The 20331-nt window shown below is 40.6% G+C and overlaps 1 protein-coding gene and 1 pseudogene across 2 annotated transcripts in view; both read left to right on the forward strand.

Annotated features, from left to right (window-relative positions):
* The first annotated feature begins 407 nt into the window (after positions 1-407).
* LOC108700508 lies at positions 408-11408 on the forward strand (annotated as a pseudogene).
* Positions 8634-20331, forward strand: part of LOC108699929 (coiled-coil domain-containing protein 180) — a 35621-nt gene continuing 23923 nt past the window's right edge. The window contains exons 1-17 of one of the 2 annotated variants that reach the window (XM_018232622.2): positions 8634-8751; positions 11541-11663; positions 11974-12110; positions 12277-12365; positions 12559-12668; positions 12749-12871; positions 13572-13682; positions 13789-13884; positions 14228-14391; positions 14921-15040; positions 15215-15294; positions 15576-15664; positions 16836-16958; positions 17118-17291; positions 17507-17622; positions 19142-19268; positions 19947-20243. In XM_018232622.2, coding sequence (XP_018088111.1) covers positions 11595-11663; positions 11974-12110; positions 12277-12365; positions 12559-12668; positions 12749-12871; positions 13572-13682; positions 13789-13884; positions 14228-14391; positions 14921-15040; positions 15215-15294; positions 15576-15664; positions 16836-16958; positions 17118-17291; positions 17507-17622; positions 19142-19268; positions 19947-20243 — 2025 coding nt within the window. In that variant the 5' untranslated portion in view covers positions 8634-8751; positions 11541-11594. Of the gene's footprint in view, positions 8752-11540; positions 11664-11973; positions 12111-12276; positions 12366-12558; positions 12669-12748; positions 12872-13571; positions 13683-13788; positions 13885-14227; positions 14392-14920; positions 15041-15214; positions 15295-15575; positions 15665-16835; positions 16959-17117; positions 17292-17506; positions 17623-19141; positions 19269-19946; positions 20244-20331 lie in introns of those variants that run through there. The other variant, XM_041574806.1, reaches the window with a different exon arrangement.

A 20331-nucleotide genomic window follows, 5' to 3' on the forward strand; every position in this document is an offset into this window, starting at 1 on the left:
TCCAAATAATGAATTAAAGGAGAGAGAAAAAGTACCCCGCTTAATCAATCCGACTAGAGAAGTCACAAAATAGGCTACTTCAATTACCTAATAAATTACAGAAGTTAAGTGTATATACTCAGGTGCGATCCCACTGATTGGGATCTTCTAATTGGGACAATCACTGGAAAGTTAAATTATAAAGTGCAGTGCTATAATTTAATTTCATCCAGCTGAATCAATTTATATATTCAATCAATGAAGTTAAAAATAAAGTGCAGTGCTATAGAATTCATTCGGTTAAATAACTTTAAAAAAACAATTAGTGATCTTGCCCACGTTAGAAACAATTTAAAACACAGGAGTTCCCTTAACAGGGATTTGTATCCTCTCTATTGGTTTATATAGCAGCTTTTGTATAAGGGGAAATGGGGGGGGGGAAATATTACAGTTTTTCTAAGCACAGTTTCAGTTTTTCATGTCTTGAAGTAGAAGCTCCTAAGAAGCTTCCAACTAAGAAGAAACCAACACCTGTTCCTGTCCTGTATGAAAGGCATAAACCCAGGAAAATTCCGAAGAAGAGGCGATTTGTCGCTTTTCGACTAATCTACCCAAGTAGCCATGTCTGCCACCACCCTAAAATATAAATCGGCATGGCCAAGTGTACAAATTATAAAAGAAAAAGAATACTATATTAACTGTCCTTTTTTACATCTTCTTTTGAAGTCATGGATAGTTTAGGATTTTTAGATGTATTGAATTCAGCCCATGTTCCTGGAATACAAATCAAGAAGAAAAAGAAAGCTGGTTCACCTACTCTTCCTAATATTGCCTATAAAATTCCATATTTTGTAATGTAGAGTATTTTGCCTTGTCTTTGCAAAAAGCCTAGTCCAATTGATGGGGAATCCCCAACTGAAGCAAGCAGGTTTTTATCACCCGAGACAGAGCCCCTAGCAGAAGGAATGGAAGACGAGTGACCAGGAACTCCGGTTCCTGCTGTTAATTTACCAGATCCCTTCTCAGACTTTTGGCTAAGATCAAGGGGTATATTTATCAAAGAGTGAAGTTAGAGATAACCACAGTCCACTAAAGTGAAATACAGCCTCTCTTCTATGGTATTTTTAAAGGTGTATTTATCAAAGGGTGAAAGTCAAAGTTCCCCCTTTGATATATACACCTTTAAAAATCCCATAGACATTAATGGAGAGAGGCGGTATTTCACTCTAGTGGACTGTGGTGATCTCTAACTTCACTTTTTGATAAATATAACCCCAAGTGTAGTATTTGTTCTTATTAGGAGGGGAGTCACAACCTCTTCTGGTGAGACGGTATGAAGCTTGATCCTCTGGCCAAAGGACCCACAGTATGAAGGTCCTAGGTGTTGTGCCCCCATGCAGTGTCATCAAGCCTTCATTGCCTGAGCCAGAGCCCCCAGTAAAAGGAATAGAAGAGGAGCATCCAGGAACCCTAACCCATTGATCCTGGTTGCCTTTAGTGCCTTTTAGCCTGGATCTACTGGGTTTTTGGAGTCCTTGCCTTCTGGTGGGACTCACTGGATGCACCCTTACACTTTTTGCACTGTGCACTTTGGGATGGAAAAAAGCACGACCTCTAGCTTTAAAAAAAAACAAAAAAAAAACCTGTTTCTTGACAAAAGGAAGAAGCAGGCCAATTTAGATCAAATGGTAAGGCCCCAGACACACATACATTTTTCCACCTCGGTTCACACCGTGATTTTTAAAAAAAGTCAACGGCTTTGTAAGTTCCATTGCCTAAACTTCAAACCGCTAATCGTATTTACGCAGCAGACTCCTTTTCTAAAAAAGCGGCGCGGAAAAACGTGTGTCCATATCCTTAAGCAAACCATAACATGTTCCTTGTATGTTTAAAATCCTGTCAATGTGGGATTTAATAGATAGCTGTCGGACAACATGTTAAGAGTTTATACGGTTGTTCTAGAAATACAAGTCTTTTTACAGTTTTTTGTAAGCACAATTTTACTGTTTTATCTCAAAGTAGTATTTTGTTTGTCCTTTTGCAATTTTTTTCTGTTTACTATCTAACTGAAATTTTTGCAGTTTCTGTGATGCCACGGGGGGGGGGGGGGGCTACTGATGCAGGTGGATGAGGCTATGATCTTAATAATCCTCAATATGAAGCATGATCCTCTGGCCAAAGGGTCCTGCAGGATGAAGGCCTGAGATGTTGTGTCCTGCTGTTGAATTACCAGAGCCAATGGAAAGTAAGGCAGTTTTTTTCATGTCATGAGGCAGATCATTGGTGCAGGTGGATAGGGCTATGAAGTGGCGATTGGCCAATCACAGTGTTAATCTCAGGGAATCATACCCAATTTTACCAAACTAGAAAAAGTTAATTAGACAGGATTGCAGTACAAAGAACTGGTTGGCCAATTAGGTTACGATTTCGAGTGGATTGGGTTGAGATTTAGATATACCTGAAATGCCAGTATAATAATACAGTAGATATTCTGTTAGCTATAGCAGTTTGGCAACAAGTGTTTCCGCCTTCAAGTTATGATTTGTTTTCTGAAGATATACCTGAAATGCCAGTATAATAATACAATATATATTCTGTTATCTATAGCAGTTTGGCAACAAGTGTTTCCGCCTTCAAGTTATGATTTGTTTTTCTCAAGATATACCCGAAATGCCAGTATAATAATACAATAGATATTCTGTTAGCTATAGCAGTTTGGCAACAACTGGTTACGCCTTCAAGTTATGATTTGTTTTTCTCAAGATATACCTGAAATGTCAGTATAATAATACAGTAGATGTTCTTTTAGCTATAGCAGTTTGGCAACAAGTGTTTCCGCCTTCAAGTTAGGTAGTGAGCCCACCTTCCCACATACCTTACTGAATGCTGGAATTGGTACATCCCTACGTCAGACACCTTACACATAGATTAATATTCCTTTTTGTTGGTCATTTGACCTATGAGCTGAATGTTGTATATATCCCAGAGAACACCACAGCTTCATTGTAATCAGCTTGAAAAAGGAACTAAAAGTTCTGAAAGCTTGCTATGATTATATTAGTTAGCCAATAAAGGTATCACCTTTATACCACTTTGTTATTTTTTTATTTCAAAAGGGTTGCCCTGTAACATTTTTACTGGCTAACCTGGTACAGCAACTTTACCTGATATTAAGAACTAACACCTGATAAAGGGGCAAGCCCACAAAACGTTGTGTGGTTTTGACATAATAAAAAGTTAGGGGCTGGTCCCCCCTGGATCAGGATTGTGTGCCAGTAGACTTTCTTTTGAATTATAGTTTGGAGGGAGTACCAAGCATACAGACGTCTGGATGTGCATCTGACACCAAGGACTGGCAGCTGATACACAATCTTACCTTATGTTTGTGTTTCTTTTGGTTTTTTTTGTTTTTCAGATACAAAGTTTTCATAAATACTTTTCTACAATCTGAACAATTTTTCATGGCAGGACACAAAGTTGATTATTATGCGTTTAATGATGATGTCAGTGGCATCCCCAACATCAACCAGATGGAAATAAGGAGCATGGAGTTTCTGAAACTTTCAAGGTACAAAACCTGGCAAGTCACCACCATGAGGTGCATGAAGTCATGCTTCATAACTATATTTCTCAAAAATTCACCAGGGAGGTTGACTACCTTGTGTTTAGATGCTGATCTAAAGTTCATGAATCATATTTATGTGGCGATATTAAGTGATGTGTTTGGAGTCATACATACTGGTTTCTTTAGAGAATCCTATACAGCTTTCCCCCATGAGAGTAGAAACCATTGAGCAGGCTACATTCCTGAAGACGAGGGAGACTTTTGCTAAACTGGGTGTTTCTTTGGCAGTACCTTAACTAGAGGGGGTGGGCCCTGGTGCGTGACGTGCAGCCGGGCCCCCGCCCCCCTCCGTATGGCCCGCATATCAATGGCGAGCAGGCTGCCGGGGGCCCTGGCCCGCTCGCACCCCCTGCTCCCCCGGTAGTTCCGCCACTGTTCTTTGGAGGGACAGTAAAAGAGATCTACAAACTAACCAATTTTTGCCACACTGCTATGATGGGAGATAACGCAAAAAATAACGAGCCTTTATGGAATAATGAAAGCTATTTGAACAAATATTTCCTTTATCACAAACTAACCAAACTCCTCTCCCCTGAGTATGCATGGAATGACTACTATGACTCCCCTGTTGTTGTACAACAAAAAAGATTGGTTTATGTCCCAAAAGATGATAAGCAAGTCCAGGACAAACAATTCTCCCTATATATACAGTATGTCTGTAAAACAAAAAATGTAACTGAAATGATTAAGATACTATATAGCAGTATCGGTTGATTTGGAAGTGCTTTGGCACCCCTGACTTTTATTAGCTTAGGAGTTGAGGCCAAAAAAAATTTGAAATTGCCCACACATTGCATGTCATGGCAATAGCACTAATAGAAACACTTGCTGGGTAATTGTTGCTTTGGAAACTGGTTTGCTGTCTTTCCAGCTACTTTAAGGGTAGGGACACACTGGACGATTTGTCGCCAACGTTTTTAAAAAGCAAATCGTGGCGACATATCGCTCGTTTTGTCTCTGAACAAAAACAAATGAAAGACGCCAGCTCCAGTGCCCACAGCGCGTTTGTGAATCGCCTGTAGCTCTGAGACCCTTTTCCGAGCGATTTATCAGAAATAGCATGTACTTAGAAAAGCACTGAAATCTCCTAGACACGCACACACATACAGATAAGTAGCAGCAATTGTATTCAAATTACAATGCGAACGCAATGACGCAAGAACGTAAAGACGCCAGGTTACAGCGGGAAGCACAAACCGTTTCCGGTTTGGGTGGAGCACGTACCGCACAGAGTAATGGGATACAAATCGCTCTGTGCCAATAGTCGCTGTGAATCGTCTGTTCAAAAAAGACGATCGTCTTGTCGCCGCGATTTACTTTTTTAAAACGTTGGCGACAAATCGTCCAGTGTGTCCTTACCCTAACACATGGAGCCACCTAGCCCAAAATAAATAATGTTGACTTGGTGATCAAATAGCATTGCCTTTAAACAAGAACTGTTGTTTTATTTTAAACACACAAACAACACATATATTGCATTGTAAACTTTCGTGAGACTCATTTGTTGTACAGAGTTTATTTTATTAAATTATCATTTTTTTTTACTTCATATTTTCATCTCATCCCTCTCACATTTTACATCTTCCCGTTATCTCAGTCTCTCTAGTTTTTTAGGGTCTACTGTTTAAATTTTCTTTTTCCTATTCTATTGCTGTTGTCACCTTGTATCCTCTGTTCCTCCTCTGGTTTCCCCCATTCAATTTCTCTTTTTATACCATTAGCCAATGATCCCCAACCAGTGGCCTGCGAGCAACATGTTGTTCTCAGTGGCCTCAATGCAGGGCCTATTTTGGAAGTCCTGGCTTGGGGCAAGTTTTGGTTGCATAAAAACCATAGTACTGACAAACAGAGTCTCCTGTAGGCTGCCAGTTTCCATAGGGGCTACCAAATAACCAATCAAAAGCTCTTATTTAGCACCCCTAGAACTTTTGTTTTCATGCTTGTGTTGCTCCCCAACACTTTTTCCATTTTAATGTAGCTCACGTGTATATAAGGTTGGGGAACCCTGCCATTAGCTCTTCTGCTGTCTATTCACTTGATCAACTCTCCCTTTCATCCATTTACAAATATGCTCCCAATAGTCTCATAGTATTTAAGTCTTTGCTAAATATGCCCCCAACAATCTATGATTAATATGTCCCTACGAGTGAGTCTCTGTGTGGATGGGGAAGCATGTCCTATTGCTATTAGTGTGTTTGTGGAAAAGAGGTGTGCGAGTTCAACTATAGATTCTGAAACCCGAAACTCTTTCAGTTTGATTTTATAATTAAAAATAAGCAGTTGTTCAGTCCACTGTATCCCTCTAGAAGTATGTCATTCCCTCTTTCCTGTACTGTATCTATGCAGTTGTATGCCCAGATCTGAAGCAATGGGCTCCTTTAGAAGTTTGTAGATCTGCATGCCTGCCCTTGCTGGACAATACCATAATATGAAACTTTGAATAGTAAATTTCAATAAAATATCCCTGTTCAATGAAGGGTTTCCTAGTGGTATTATAGAGATAGGGAGTCCTTTAATGTATCAACAACTCAATTCTTAAGGAAGCCTAGACACTGTAATGATAGCACCTCTCCACTAATTCAAGGGAATCGAGTAGAACTGCAGGCCTGGGCTGGCAATCTATGGTTTCTGGCAAATGCCAGAATGGCTGCTGCAATATGCCATAGACAGTCATTATAGTCTATACTGGTATTGGGCTGATGGGGGGTGTTTGGGTCTCTGTCGTAGGGATGTCGCGGACTGTTCGCCCGCGAACTAATTCGCGCGAACATCGACTATTCGCGTTCGGCGAATGTTCGCGAACGTCGCGCGACGTTCGCCAATTTGGGTTCGCCTTAGCTGGCGCTTATTTTTGCCCTCTCACCCCAGACCAGCAGATACATGGCAGCCAATCAGGAAGATCTCCCTCCTGGACCACCCCCACACCCCCTGGACCACTCCCCTTCCATATATAAACTGAAGCCCTGCAGCGTTTTTTCATTCTGCCTGTGTGTGCTTGGAAGAGCTAGTGTAGGGAGAGAGCTGTTAGTGATTTGAGGGACAGTTGATAGTAACTTTGCTGGCTAGTAATCTACTTGATACTGCTCTGTATTGTAGGGACAGAACTCTGCAGGGATTTGAGGGACATTTTAGGTTAGGTAGCTTTGCTGGCTAGTAATCTACCTTCTACTGCAGTGCTCTGTATGTAGCTGCTGTGGGCAGCTGTCTGTCCTGCTGCTGATCTCTCATCTGCATCTGTTCTTCAAACAACTGCCACCTAGCTGTCTAAATATCAATAATAATACCGTCTCCAGAAACACCACCCGAGTGACGTTTTTCAAGCAGCAATAATATATTCCGTATCCAACGGCTGTAGTGTATACGTTGCCCTTGCAGGCATTATTTGCCCAGTCTTTAACCAAGTGCCACCTAGCTGTGTGAGCTTTTTCACATTCCGTGTCCAGAAACATCACCTGAGTGACGTAGTGTGATTTCTGCCCTTTACAGCACAAAACGCAGCGCTGTGTCAACAATGGATTTTTCAGATACATTTTTGCCCTTGATCCCCCTCTGGCATGCCACTGTCCAGGTCGTTGCACCCTTTAAACAACTTTAAAATCATTTTTCTGGCCAGAAATGTCTTTTCTAGCTTTTAAAATTCGCCTTCCCATTGAAGTCTATGGGGTTCGCGACGTTCGCGAACTATTCGCATGTTTTGTCGCAAGTTCGCGAATATGTTCGCGAACATTTTTTCCGCCGTTCGCTACATCCCTACTCTGTCGTTGAAATGTCAGGGCCTCTTTTGATTCTCAGTCCAGACCTGTAGAGCTGTAATTTTATAAAGTAGTGTAGCTCTATTCTTCTACTGCAAGAAATCTAGCACTGATTTTCTTCCTTGTGGCTCTACAGGAGTCCTGTATCTTTGCTACAGAAGATAGCAGGTACACTATGATTTGATGTGTCTCCACCCAGGGTCTGGACAGACTGGGTTATGATATCCCTCCCTGGGAACTTCCTTGACTCACAACCACATACACAGAGTAATGGTTGATGGGTTTAATTGCAGGACACTGTACCTTTAAATAACCATGATGCATACAGAGTGCTAGGCCCTGATTTATATCTGAGCTGCTTTGGAGGGGAGTTCCCACTTAGGTGGCAGGTGCTTCCTGAGAAGGACTCCCTTTGGTGGCCTTTGTCATCCCTAGGCCCTGGCCTTGTCAGACAAGATCAACTATAAATAATATTTCAGATGGTTTTATCTCTGAGCTGCTTGCAGGGCCATATCTACTGTTAGGCACATGAGGGCCTGTGCATCAGGCGGCAAGATCAAGGGGGCTGCACAACTACAGATGCTTTTTAAAATTGTATTTATTAAAAAAAATAGAGTGGACTGACTCACTGGCATTATATTAAAAACCGCTGAGACGACGGCCCACAATGCGACATCGCGTATGTGGGTGGGATTGTTACCACCAGTCAGGCCCAGATTTGTGGAAAGGCCACCTAGGCCCTGGCCTAGGGTGGCAGGATTTTAGGGGGCGGCATGCTGTCCAACCACACCCACATTGGTTCAAAAACACTGGGTATGCGCTGGCGATATAATCATTTTTTACATTTCCTGTGCACTAAATCCCCATTGCTCCAGTCCAGATGATGAAAATTTACACAAATAAAGGAGAGGGGACAGGGGTGATGAACGGCAGTGGGCCTAGGGGCGGCCACAATGTAAATCCGGCCCTGCCACCAGTCAGTGGTATATTCATTCTTTCAGCACAGAGCTTAACATTCCTCCCAGGCAGCTGTCAGATGTTATACATGGCTCTCTGGTTGAAGCTGGATATATATATATATATACTGTCACTATAAGTTAAAAGCAATGCCTTAAGTCCTTAATGTGTATACCGTCTGTTGACACTCGTTTACAGATACAATCATTGGCACAGGAAAATGGCTGCGGTACAAAATGCCCACGGCTGCTGCCTGGCTGCGAGCGTGACATCCCGTTGCCACGGTAACCATTGCGCAAGAATGCTAGGGCCGTCTCGCGATACTTGGTGGTTGTCAAGGGAACGCGCGACGCTCTGTAAAGGAGGAGGATTTCGTTCCGGACTTCTGGGGTTTCTCAACGGGGGTCTGTACCCCGAGTGGGCTCAGTTAATAAAAGGGTATGTGGAACAGAACAGTGTGTACTTAACGCTCCTCATGTACTCCTGTTGTTGTATCCTAACGCTTTCCATTCGTTTTCCTCAGAGACACACATTCTCACAAATAATGTTTCCTTTAATATCGGTCAGTGTGACCTAGAGCCGCCATTAGACTTCTGGGCACCCGCTGGTACTCAGTCAGCTAAACCCACTGCTGCAGTCTCTCTACTTCTCTCACTCACTCTCTCTCATTTGTCTCTGGGGTATATCTATCAAATAGTGAAATTAGAGATCACAGTCTGCTAAAATACCACCTCTCTCCATTTATTTCTATGGGATTTTTTTACCTCTTTATAATTTTCCAGCTCATGCTTGTAAGTAAAAAACTGTAGTTTATTACATCAGTTTTTTTAAAAAACATTAAAGAATCCCCTTATAGCGCCTAACGCGTTTCATGCTTAACTAGCACTCATAGTCATAGGCAATATCTTTGACTTTAAAAATCCCATAGAAATAAATGGAGAGAGGTGGTATTTCCCTCTAGTAGACTGTGGTGATCTCCAATTTCACTCTTTGATAAATATACCCCCTCTGTCTCATTCTCTCTCACTCTGTCTCTCACTCTCTCTCTGTCTCTCATTTTTTTAGTCTTTCATTCTCTCTGCCTCTCTCTCTCACTCTGTCTCATTTTTTCATTTTCTCTCACTCTCTGTGTCTCTCATTCTCTCTCTGTCTCTCATTCTCACTCTCTCTGTCTCTCATTCTCTCTCCCTCTCTCAGTCTGCGCTCAAATTTCACTCTTTTCTTTTTTTCACAATATTTCTTTTTCATTCTCCGTCTTTTCTCCTTGTTTACTCTTTTCTCAGTTTCTTTCTCTCATTCTCAGTCTTTTCTAATGTTTTACTCTTTTCTCAAGTTGCCTTTCTTCTTTCTTTCTTACTTCTCTCTGTCACTATCTCTCTCATTCTGTGTTGTCTCATTTTTGTTACTCTTATAAATTTCTCTATCGCTTTCTTTTTCACTCTCATTCTCACTCTTTCTCACTCTCGCGCCTTCCCTTTTTCTCTTTCTCACTCTCTAACTTTCTCTCTTTTTCTTTTTCACTTGCTCATTCTCAGTATCTCATTTTTTAAATTTCTCACTCTCTCATTCTCACTCTCACAATTTCTCTCTCTTTCTTTCTCAATCTCATTCTGTCTTTCTTACTCTCTAACTTTCCTCTCTAACTTTCTCACTCTCTCAAATTCAGTCTTTCTCACTCTCTAACTTTCTCTCTCACTCTCATTCTGTCTTTCTTACTCTCTAACTTTCTCACTCTCTGATTCTCAGTCTTTCTCGGTCTCTAGATTTCTCTCTCTTTCTTTTTCATTCTCATTCTTTTCTCGTTTTCTTTCTCACTCTTTATAAGTCTTTCTTACTTTTCTCAATTTCTTTTGTTTTTCTCTTACACTCATTCTCAGTCTTTCTTTTAACATTTTATCAATATTTTTCTTTTATTCTTTCTCTCTCTCTCTTACATCCGCATTCTAACCATTTTTCTTTCATTTGAAACCAATTTGTCGCTCCCCCCCCCCGCTGCAGACATGTGTCGTTGTGTCTGTTTTGATGCGGCAGAAGTCCCTGCTGAGCTGCAATTACCATAGAGCTACTATAGAGCAGTAGTTCCCCTTCTAAGGCCCTTGTACCAGTTTTACATCTCCACCAGCTCACCTGTCTGTTGTGAGGAGGAGCTAAACATGTTACCCCCCGGCCTTTTTTGTTACACCACTGACTGGAATTATGGGGCAAATATCGCACACTGAGCAAAAAACATGGCCATTTGCATCCAGAATTGCACCTCTGGATGAACATGGCCCATCTAATGGCATAGGATGAATTAGATTTAGTAGGTATACTCAGTCCTCAATGGCCACAAAGCCAAAAGATTGTTTTCTACTGAAAAGAAACATAGTAGGGGTCATTTAGAGAACTTACAGAGTGCAGTGTGCAAAGTGGGAGAAAAGAGCCCCAGCAATGCTAGATACAAGCTGCACAAGTCTTGACTATATTCTCCCTCCAGGCTGGTACACTGGACTGGGGGGGGGGAGAGATTTGTGTTGCATTTTTACAAAAAATAAAAATATGCCACATTTGCAATTTCCTAAAAGGAGAGTATGGAAAATAAATTATCTGGGTCAGCACACACTCCTTTAGTTTACAGGCGCACGTTCCAAAAGTGGCCAAAATCCACTGGATACAACAAATTCCGCAAAGGACAGCACCGTTTTCAAAATTAAAATGCCTTTATTTCTTCATGGCTACGACCAAAGATACAGTAACGTTTTGAGCCGCATCCTGACTCTTTTTCAAACTAACTGATACATTTATCAGACTTCCTTTTAGTTTAGTTGGCAAACAGTTTTTTTTCCCCATCTTTTTTCCCATCTCCACATCTTTTTGCTAGGTAAAATTTCTTCCAGCCTTATTGCAGTCCTGACACAATTGCAAGCAATTCACAAAATTGTGCTTGCTTTTTGACATGAATAGGACACAGGTGTGCTGAAATGTTTGTGGTTGGCATCACTTTGTCCCTTGGCATCAAACACGTGTCTGATTCTTTAGTGGAGCTGCAGCAAGTGACATTGGTTGCTGTAGGAACCCTTGAGTTACCGCCACTTTCAGAGGTGGTGGCAGTGTGAAATGTGCACAATTGCAACTGCACTTGTGGTTATAAATTACCCTTTTGGCTTAGGTTCTTCCAATGTAGCAAAACTTGGGTTTAACATGTTGTTTCCCTTTAAGTTGCTAATTGTTACTTCTGTGTTTCCCAGTCTGGGATTTCTTTTCCAGGCACCACTGAACTCGTTCCATTACTGCAGGATACAATGGCATCAGTGGGACAGATCCAGGCAGTTCCTAGTGGTAAAGTCTACAGGCAACTTTTTGATGCTGAGGTGTGCTTCAAAATCTATTAAACCATATTTATTTAAGAAAATGTAATAATATTAAAATATTAACATGATACAATCAGTATTTTCTATTAGTACATTCAAAGTCAATGAACAGAAGGTAAATGGAAAAACCATCAAGGTCGGGGGGGGGAGAGAATCAAAGGAGCTAAAAGTCCTTCTAGATGCAAGAAATGCATAACTGTTCATTTCACAAAATACCTGCGGCAAGGAGCCCATCACAGAAATAAAAAATGAACAATTATAAAATATGGCTAATTGCATATGTTTAACAATTCAGTTCCTTGTGTACTAGGTTCAGCTTGTGCGGTCCCTCGAAGAGGCTCGTGCTAGAGCGGTGCATCAAGGAGGTGCAGTGGACACTGGGAACATTCCTGCAATCAGAAGCCAGGATAACAACACAGCATTGCCTGAGTCTCATCACCAAAGCATGTGAGTAGAATCCAAAGGCTTGTGATAGTATTGCATGTGTTATTGTCTGGACTGTTAATTAACATTTGGACTCTGCATCTTCCTTGCCCACTGTCACGCTGCCACTTTCTAGTTTTGCCAGTAAACTCGCTAGCTGTAAAGAAATTAAATCCTTTTTCTGACACAGGGATAAAATGACCCCACCTACTAGGATAAAGCAGGAAACTGAGGCTGAAATTGCAGCAAGAGAAGTGAGAGGCCTTTCTGATGTCATTGGTAAAGATACATTCATGTGATTACATTGTTCACCTTTTGGTTCTGACTTGTTTTGCATCACTGAGTGTACTGAGAAATATGTAAGGCAAATCCATGTTGCCACCCTTATGGTACATAATAATGTACAATTACTTATACATAACATGATAAGTAATGAACTTGGCCAAAAATATTTTATTCCCTTCCATCCTAGTTCCTGAAAAGAAAGATACCGGTATTCTTCAGCGGATTGCTGCAAACAGACTGCAAGGGCATGAAGTGGCAGTGTCCAACCTCCACAGGGAATTGGCTGAGATCAGCAAAGTGAGAAAAATTCTGAAACATCACTTTTCTTTAGATTCTGAAAAATGGGATAACTTTCCACACTTTATGCCCTTTAACAGGAGATGGAGCTATTAGTATTGGAAGCGGGAAAGCACCTGCAACAAAAGATATTGGAATCAGATGCAAATATTGAACTTTCTTTTCAGAAACTAGAAACTGCTAACGAAAGCACAAACATGAAGGTACATTTTTAGACAAAAAACATTCATTTTGTAACACTTAGGGGCAGATTTACAAAGCTCGAGTGAAGGATTCGAATTAAAAAAACTTCGAATTTCGAAGTGTTTTTTGGGCTACTTCGACCATCGAATGGGCTACTTCGACCTTCGACTACTACTTCGACTTCGAATCGAACGATTCGAACTAAAAATCGTTCGACTATTCGACCATTCGATAGTCGAAGTACTGTCTCTTTAAGAAAAACTTCGACCCCCTACTTCGGCAGCTAAAAGCTACCGAAGTCAATGTTAGCCTATGGGGAAGGTCCCCATAGGCTTGCCTGTGATTTTTTGATCGAAGGATATTCCTTCGATCGTTGTATTAAAATCCTTTGAATCGTTCGATTCGAAGATTTTAATCGTTCGATCGAACGAATAATCCTTCGATCGTTCGATCGCAGGATTTGCGCTAAATCGTTCGACTTCGATATTCGAAGTCGAACGATTTTAGTTCCTGGTCGAATATCGAGGGTTAATTAACCCTCGATATTCGACCCTTCTTACATCTGCCCCTTAGTGTATCCCCCTTCACTATCAGTCTATGACATGACTATGAATATGGTAGCAACTCCTTGAGTTGTTATGGCTAGGCTACAGACAGTCTGCCCCCAATATGTTGGGACTAAATAAATAAATGCATAGTAATAATATTAATGTTTTGTAGATAATAAATGAGACTTGGGATGCAGTGACAGAAGAATCTGCCTGTACACGGCTGTACATCAAAAAAACCAAAATCACTTTATTGGCCCTAGAAGAAAAGAGAGTGAAACATGTAAGTACAATGTTTGGTTCATTAATGGCAATGAAAGCATATATGGAATAGATAAGTCACTATATCAGTGCTAATATACAGCGATTCACTTATATTCCTTGTACAGATTTCTGACGTTTTAAAGAAATACACATCCCTCTTAAAGGACATCTGCCATCTCATGCCTTCCGATGTGTACAGATTTATTCATAATGAAGCCATGGTAAGTCATTTTACTATCACAATTTATGTCTGTGAGAGGGACGGTGGGAAATGAAGGCTAATCTGGTTGACCGTGAGAAGCTGAGTTGAGAGTTTTTTTCCCCCTGTATGTGGGCAGCTTAAGGTAGTTTGTTTTAGTTTGCATGTATAAACTAGCAGTAGGTGGGGCTCTCTTCCAGTCATTGATAGGGACTTATGGTGATCAGACCTTAGGGAAACATCTGTCACACCACTAATGAAATCATAGAATTTGCAAACATTTTGAAAACATGGCCAATGGCGTTGTTTCTAAATAGATTTTTATTTTATAGATATTATTTACAGTAATATAATTTTAATTTCAGATGATTAACCAGGCAATTTTAGCTAACCACCGAGCTGTGGCTAGATTATCTGTAAACCTTCTGGAAGCCAATCTAAAGAGGGAGAATACCCAGCGCTTTCGATGGCAGGACTTGAAGAAGGCCTGGGAGTGTTACCAGAGGGAGAAAATAATGAAGGGTTTCAGGTAGGTACTCAGCACTTAACAAGTGTTATATTTCTTCAATGTCTTGTAATATGTCAGCTACAGATTTCAAATCAAGTGTCCCTGATTATTCTAAATGTTCTGGTCAATGTCAGACTGGAACAGTTACAGTCTTCTTGCACTGCATGTATAAGTGAAGGCAAGTCAGTGAAGCCAAAATGAGTAACACTTCATGTTACTTACCTGATACAAGCATGAGTAACTTATGAGTTACTTTTGAGTCATATGGTATAACTAAATCAATTATGGTAACTGCCTTCTGTATATGAAGGACATCCTATATAAACGTATTGTTACACGCTCCTCCCAGTTGCCTATCATCCAATTTTTAGATCTTACATAGTGTAACAGAATCAGTGAATGCAAATCACACCTAGATATGAGGAGCTGCTTATATAAGCTTGTTTAAGCCTGTTAAATACAGACTTGGATTCTTGGTAAAATGTACCTAAAAGCATACATAAACATTGTCATGGCCTTCTCCCTCCATTTTAATTTTTTTTTTTTGCAGAGTTTTTGCTGAGAATGAAAGGGAACAGATACCTGCGAGTGTGAAACTATCAGTGAATCAGCTGACCACCCAACTCAGCTCTCTCAATGAAAGGAGACTTCAGTTTCTGGGTTCTGCCAGGTACTGGGTTAAATGACATCCTTGTTCATGTGCGTCTGTGTGACTGGTGGTACTGTACATGGCAACTTTGTTGTTATATTTCACTTATGCAACATAAAATGTTGCTTTAAAGTCTCACTATGAATGTGTAGAAACACACACAGACAAAATTGGCCTAATTTTGATTTTTTACAGAAGCTTTGTACCTCCTACTTGCACTGCAACAGGAGTCATGGAATGGAATGAATCTATGGCCGCCCTGAACAGTCAAGCTGGTAAGTGATCATGGACTGTCATCAATAAGAATGACTGCCATTCAAGTCATGGGCATGCCATGAGTAGAAAGGGGTGTTTCTCCTCTGGAATGCTACATGTGCTATTAGCCTTAAGCATGCCATACAATATAGGCTAATTTGCTCTTCCAGTTTTATTTAGACTTGCTTGTCACTCCCTGCTTGTGGGCACAAATGATGTTTAAGAAAAATAAAAATCTGATCCAACCTGAGTAAAGTTGTTTGCCCTTTCCTGAATAATTACTTACTACCATTTATTGCAGAGCCCATTAACAAACACTTCTTAGAGAAGTTCGATGAGCTGCAAGAGGAATTTTGCAAAAAACTTGAGGCGGAATCAAAAAGCTGCAAAGTAAGTACTGTGCATTATGTGCTAGAATCTGGAATAGCATTGGTTAGGAGCTGCAACTCACCCCTACACAAAGTCAGATACTGTCATAAAATGAGCCCACTGGCCCATGGGGCCTGGCTCCCATTTGCTCTGGCACAAATCCACTGAGCTAAAAATCATGTGGGCAGCAAAATGTTTGCAAAGACCCTGGGTGCATGAGCCCTTATATGAGATCTGCTCCTTTTGTTACATATCCCCTCTCTTTACCTGCATCTCACCATCTTTAATAAGTTAGGAACCTCAGTCCTCCACAAGTCATTGTCTTCTCTCATCTCTACTTGTGGAGGACTGAGAAATTTCAGTCCAGTTGGTTGAAGACTGAAGAGGAAAATATATGGCTAAAAAAATCTGTTAACCGTAGCATTCATATTTTCACCAGTGGTCTAAGTGTGCAAAATGGAACTGTAACCTTCTTAGGGGTATACAATTGCCTCTGTAGAAATGGAAATTGTATGGCTAAAAAAACCTGTTAAAGTGGACCCGTTACCCAAAAAAAGTATTCCAAATCGTATTTTATCATGTCAGTCAAGCAAAATGAACTTTAATTACACTGTATATATTATTTAAAACTTGTTTCCATCAGTGTGGGAACTCATAATTATAGCAAGCAGGCAGGAGCCATTTTGCGGACACTGTTATAAAGACAAGCCTTGTATCATCTTAGAATCTTGTTTGTGCACCAGAATGGGGGACCTGATGTCCATCCCCATGCCCTGGCTACACAATCAAATGTTTAAGAGAACTGGGGGAATGTGGGGAAAGCAGTGACATCTAGGAAGTGCTGAATGGAAAGTGAAAGTAATTGCTTGCCCCGCCTCTATGCCTAGGCATAGAGGAGGGGCAGGCAATATTTGATTGACAGCTGAGATTTATAAACCAGTTTACATAGGCTATGAATGCTTTAATAAAAAAAAGAATTTGGATTTCACGTTTAATTTGAAAAGGACTTTTATTATACAGATTTTTATGTCTGGGGGACAGGTCCACTTTAAGAGTAGCATTCTTATTTTCATCAGTGGTCTCTGGGTGCGAAATAGAATGGCAACTTTCTTATGGGTATATGATTGCCTCTGTAGAAATGCATTTTTAAGTTAATGAAAATATTTGTCACTTATGCTCAATGTCTCTCTAGGAGCAGTTGGTCAGTGCAGATATTTGTACCATAGAGGAAGCTGAGGATATGCTAACCAAAGAACTCTGCCCAATGACAGCACAGATCCACATGCAATTTAAGGAAGAGCAAGAGAAATGGGAAGTAAGTGTATTAATCTTAGGTGCACATTTCACTATATTGTTTTGCTGAGTTCGACAGGGGCATCTAAGTAGCACATCTTGCCCATCGCATATTGATTTTAATTCACAAAAAATAGGCCCTTGTGTCTGAAAATATAACCTGTGTTTCTTCTATCCATAGAAACTGCTGGTACATAACTATAATCAAATAGAACATCAGACCCAGAAGTTGGCAAAATTCTTGGAAAATGCTGTTAATATATGGGAAATGCTGAAACTTGGCCTCTCCCAGCAAGAAAAGGCTCTGCAGCTAAAGATGGACAAGTGTCGCTATAAATATGACAGTGACAGCAAGGTAATTCAGTCTTATTATAAGCCAAGTAGTTCAGGATTAAATGCTAATTATTTTAATTCCAAGGAAATGTATTTTTTGAAACCACATTTGTTTATCCCATATGTTACCTTAATGATGGATAATATAAATGAGCTCAAATTGGACCAAGTACGAAGAATAGTCCCCATTGCCCCTTCTGCACCCAATAGTAGTGTGCTGTTTCTTTTTGCTCACAGGCCAAAGAAGCAAATTTGGACAAGATACTGGACAAACTGAGACAAGAGAGTACCAAGGAAACATTACGTAGCACATTGGGGAAAGCACTGGCATCCTTGGAAACCATAAAAGCAGGGTGGGTTCTATAAGCCTCCTTAATCAGTTTAATCAATTCATATGTAAGAGGATGCCATCATCCATCATGCCTGAAAATAATATGTACTGGAATGTCCTGGATACAAGCAGAAGAGCACTAAGTGGCACCAAATTGCACCCCTTACTGCTTAGTGAATTAGTACTTGCATCTGGGGCAGAGCACGCCTCTGGCAGGTGCAAGGCAGCTCTGTCTTAAGATGGCCATAGAAGCAAAGATCCGATCGTACGAATCAAGGATTCGTACGGTTTTCGGACCGTGTGTGGAGAGTCCCGACATTTTTTGCCCGACAGAGATCGGTTGTTTTGTCAATCGGACAGGTTAAAAGATTTCTGTCGGCTGCCAATAATTTCTCTTCATGTATTGCCGATCATACGATTTTCAGTGGCAAACTGTCACCAGCTTTTGTTGGACATAACTTTCGTACGATTGCTGTCAGGGGCAGAACATCGGCTGATCTGTTCTTTTACTACTTTATTTGATCGGAACGGTTAGTGGCGGGTCGGGAGTGGCGGAAGTCTGATCATTTGTGGATTCGAACGATCGGATCTTTGCATCTATGTCCAGCTTTAGGGCAAGCAGGAAAAACCGGTTTGCTTTGTACCCTGCACCCATTGGTGCTCAAAATGCAGGTGTTCCTTGTGTACACAGAACATTCCTTTTTTTATATATGTGTTCATGCAAATGAGTGTAAGATGCTTTCTTTAGCCAGGATAATAACCAGAATTAGTAATAACTGTTGCATAATTGTTTTCTGACCTAAATACTGACCTTTCTTGTACACTCTATGAAGAATGTCTCAGTCAGGGCCAGTTATGCAGAGGAGTGCATTGTGCATGATGCTACTGTCTTTACCCCAGGCTGGTCTTTGTTTAGCAATTTGAATCACTTGGGGTTGCATAAAAATACCTCCCCAACCAATTTAAGTTTTAATTGTCTTCTTCTTCTATTCCTTGGAAGCACATGGCAAGTCATCATTAGTTCTGAAATACAAAACTAGAAATAAGAAAAGAGGGTGCACACCCTTAAAAATATAATGCGAGGTGCTAATCCATAGAAAGGCTCCCCATGTGGGTCTCCAAATCTAACATGTACCAATCAGGAAAGGATTGCACACTCAATTTACAAAAATTATATAATATATTTATGACATGAGAAAAAAAGAAAAATTTACAAAAATGACAAAAATCAGAAGTAAGCCCAACTCGTTTCGACCATATTGGTCTTCCTCAGGGGCACAAATAACAAAAAAAAACAAAAAAACAACAAAAAAAGAAAAAGGCAGGGAAAAAGGCTGCCCTTTTCTTTTTGTTATTTGTGCTCCTGAGGAAGACCAATATGGTTGAAACATGCTGGGCTTATTTTTGATTTATGTGATTTTTGAATATAATACCTGACCCTTTTTAGAATATTTAATAAATGACATAGCTTTCTTGCAATGTTTATGATTTGGAACCCTCAATCAATTTCTGTTAAAGACAACCCCTTCTTTGCTTCACAGATACAAGACTTTTTATTTTGACCAAGTTGCTGTAATGGATTCCTACCCTGCCCTGGTGCTTGCAGAATTTACCTCCTATAGCTGCTCTTTAAGCAGATATTTTGGAATCAAAGAAGTGTATGGGCAGGTAGGTGAATGACTGAAAATGGTATTAGATAAAAAATATTATTACTCTCATCAAAAAAATGGTGTGGAGGGGATGTAGACAATATCTTCCTCTGGCAGTCTGGCATGGGTATATTTTGGGAAATAGTATTGAGAAGACTTGCTGCAAAACCATTGGAGGGCCAGGGGGGACTTAAGTCATGGCTTCCAATAAAATAATATTTATGATGGTCCTGAATTGTGGACCACAAAATGGGCTTTTGGGGGGCCAGGAAGTGTTTAGTCAGAATTGAGTTTGTGCAAAAGGATGGAAAGGCGGCACTCCGGTAAAAAGAACAGGTCACAAACCTACATCACCTGACGCGTTTCGGGAGCAACTTAATTGAGCTTGCCCTGGGCAGATCAAAGGTCTGATTGGATATCACTTTTGTAGATGAATTACATATTTTTAACAGTTACTCTTTCTACTTAGTTGGCAGAGCCCACCACCCAAGGGGCCCAGATAGTAAATGGCTAAGAATCCAGGCACACTCAGAATGGGATTCTGACAACTTAGTAGTATGGCCCTTGATTTCTGTTGGTGGCCCTGTATGCTTGTGACATTCCATTATCAATTATTAAGCATTAGCATTGTTATTTCATATTTTAGAGAATAGAGCTTAAGACCGCTTTTAAAAAAAAGTCCCCTCTGTTCCTGAAGGTGATGACGAAAGATGGCGAGGAACTCAGTACCAGCACTACAAGTATTCCAGCAGATGTAGTGGTGGCTCATTTTAAAAAGGGAACTTCTGTAAACTCTGAACTCAATTCCTACAACTTTCCTGCAGTAGAAAGTGTTTTAATTGAAGAACGGCTGGACAGGCCAAGAGACGAAATGCACAACACAAGAGAAGGTATGGAGGTGCTTGGATCTGCAGAATGCAATGCCATTATGGTACCAGTGCAAGTTCAGAAGAGTCCCCAAGCCGCAGAGGGAGTTGATGAGCAGATGTCACAGGTAAGCAAGCAGCAACTAAATCGAGAATATGTTGTACCTATATGATCACACAAGGGACATGTGTGCTGCTGAAAAAGGAAATTTAAGT

This window comes from Xenopus laevis, chromosome 8S, assembly GCF_017654675.1.
Source record: "Xenopus laevis strain J_2021 chromosome 8S, Xenopus_laevis_v10.1, whole genome shotgun sequence".
Lineage (NCBI taxonomy): Eukaryota > Metazoa > Chordata > Amphibia > Anura > Pipidae > Xenopus > Xenopus laevis.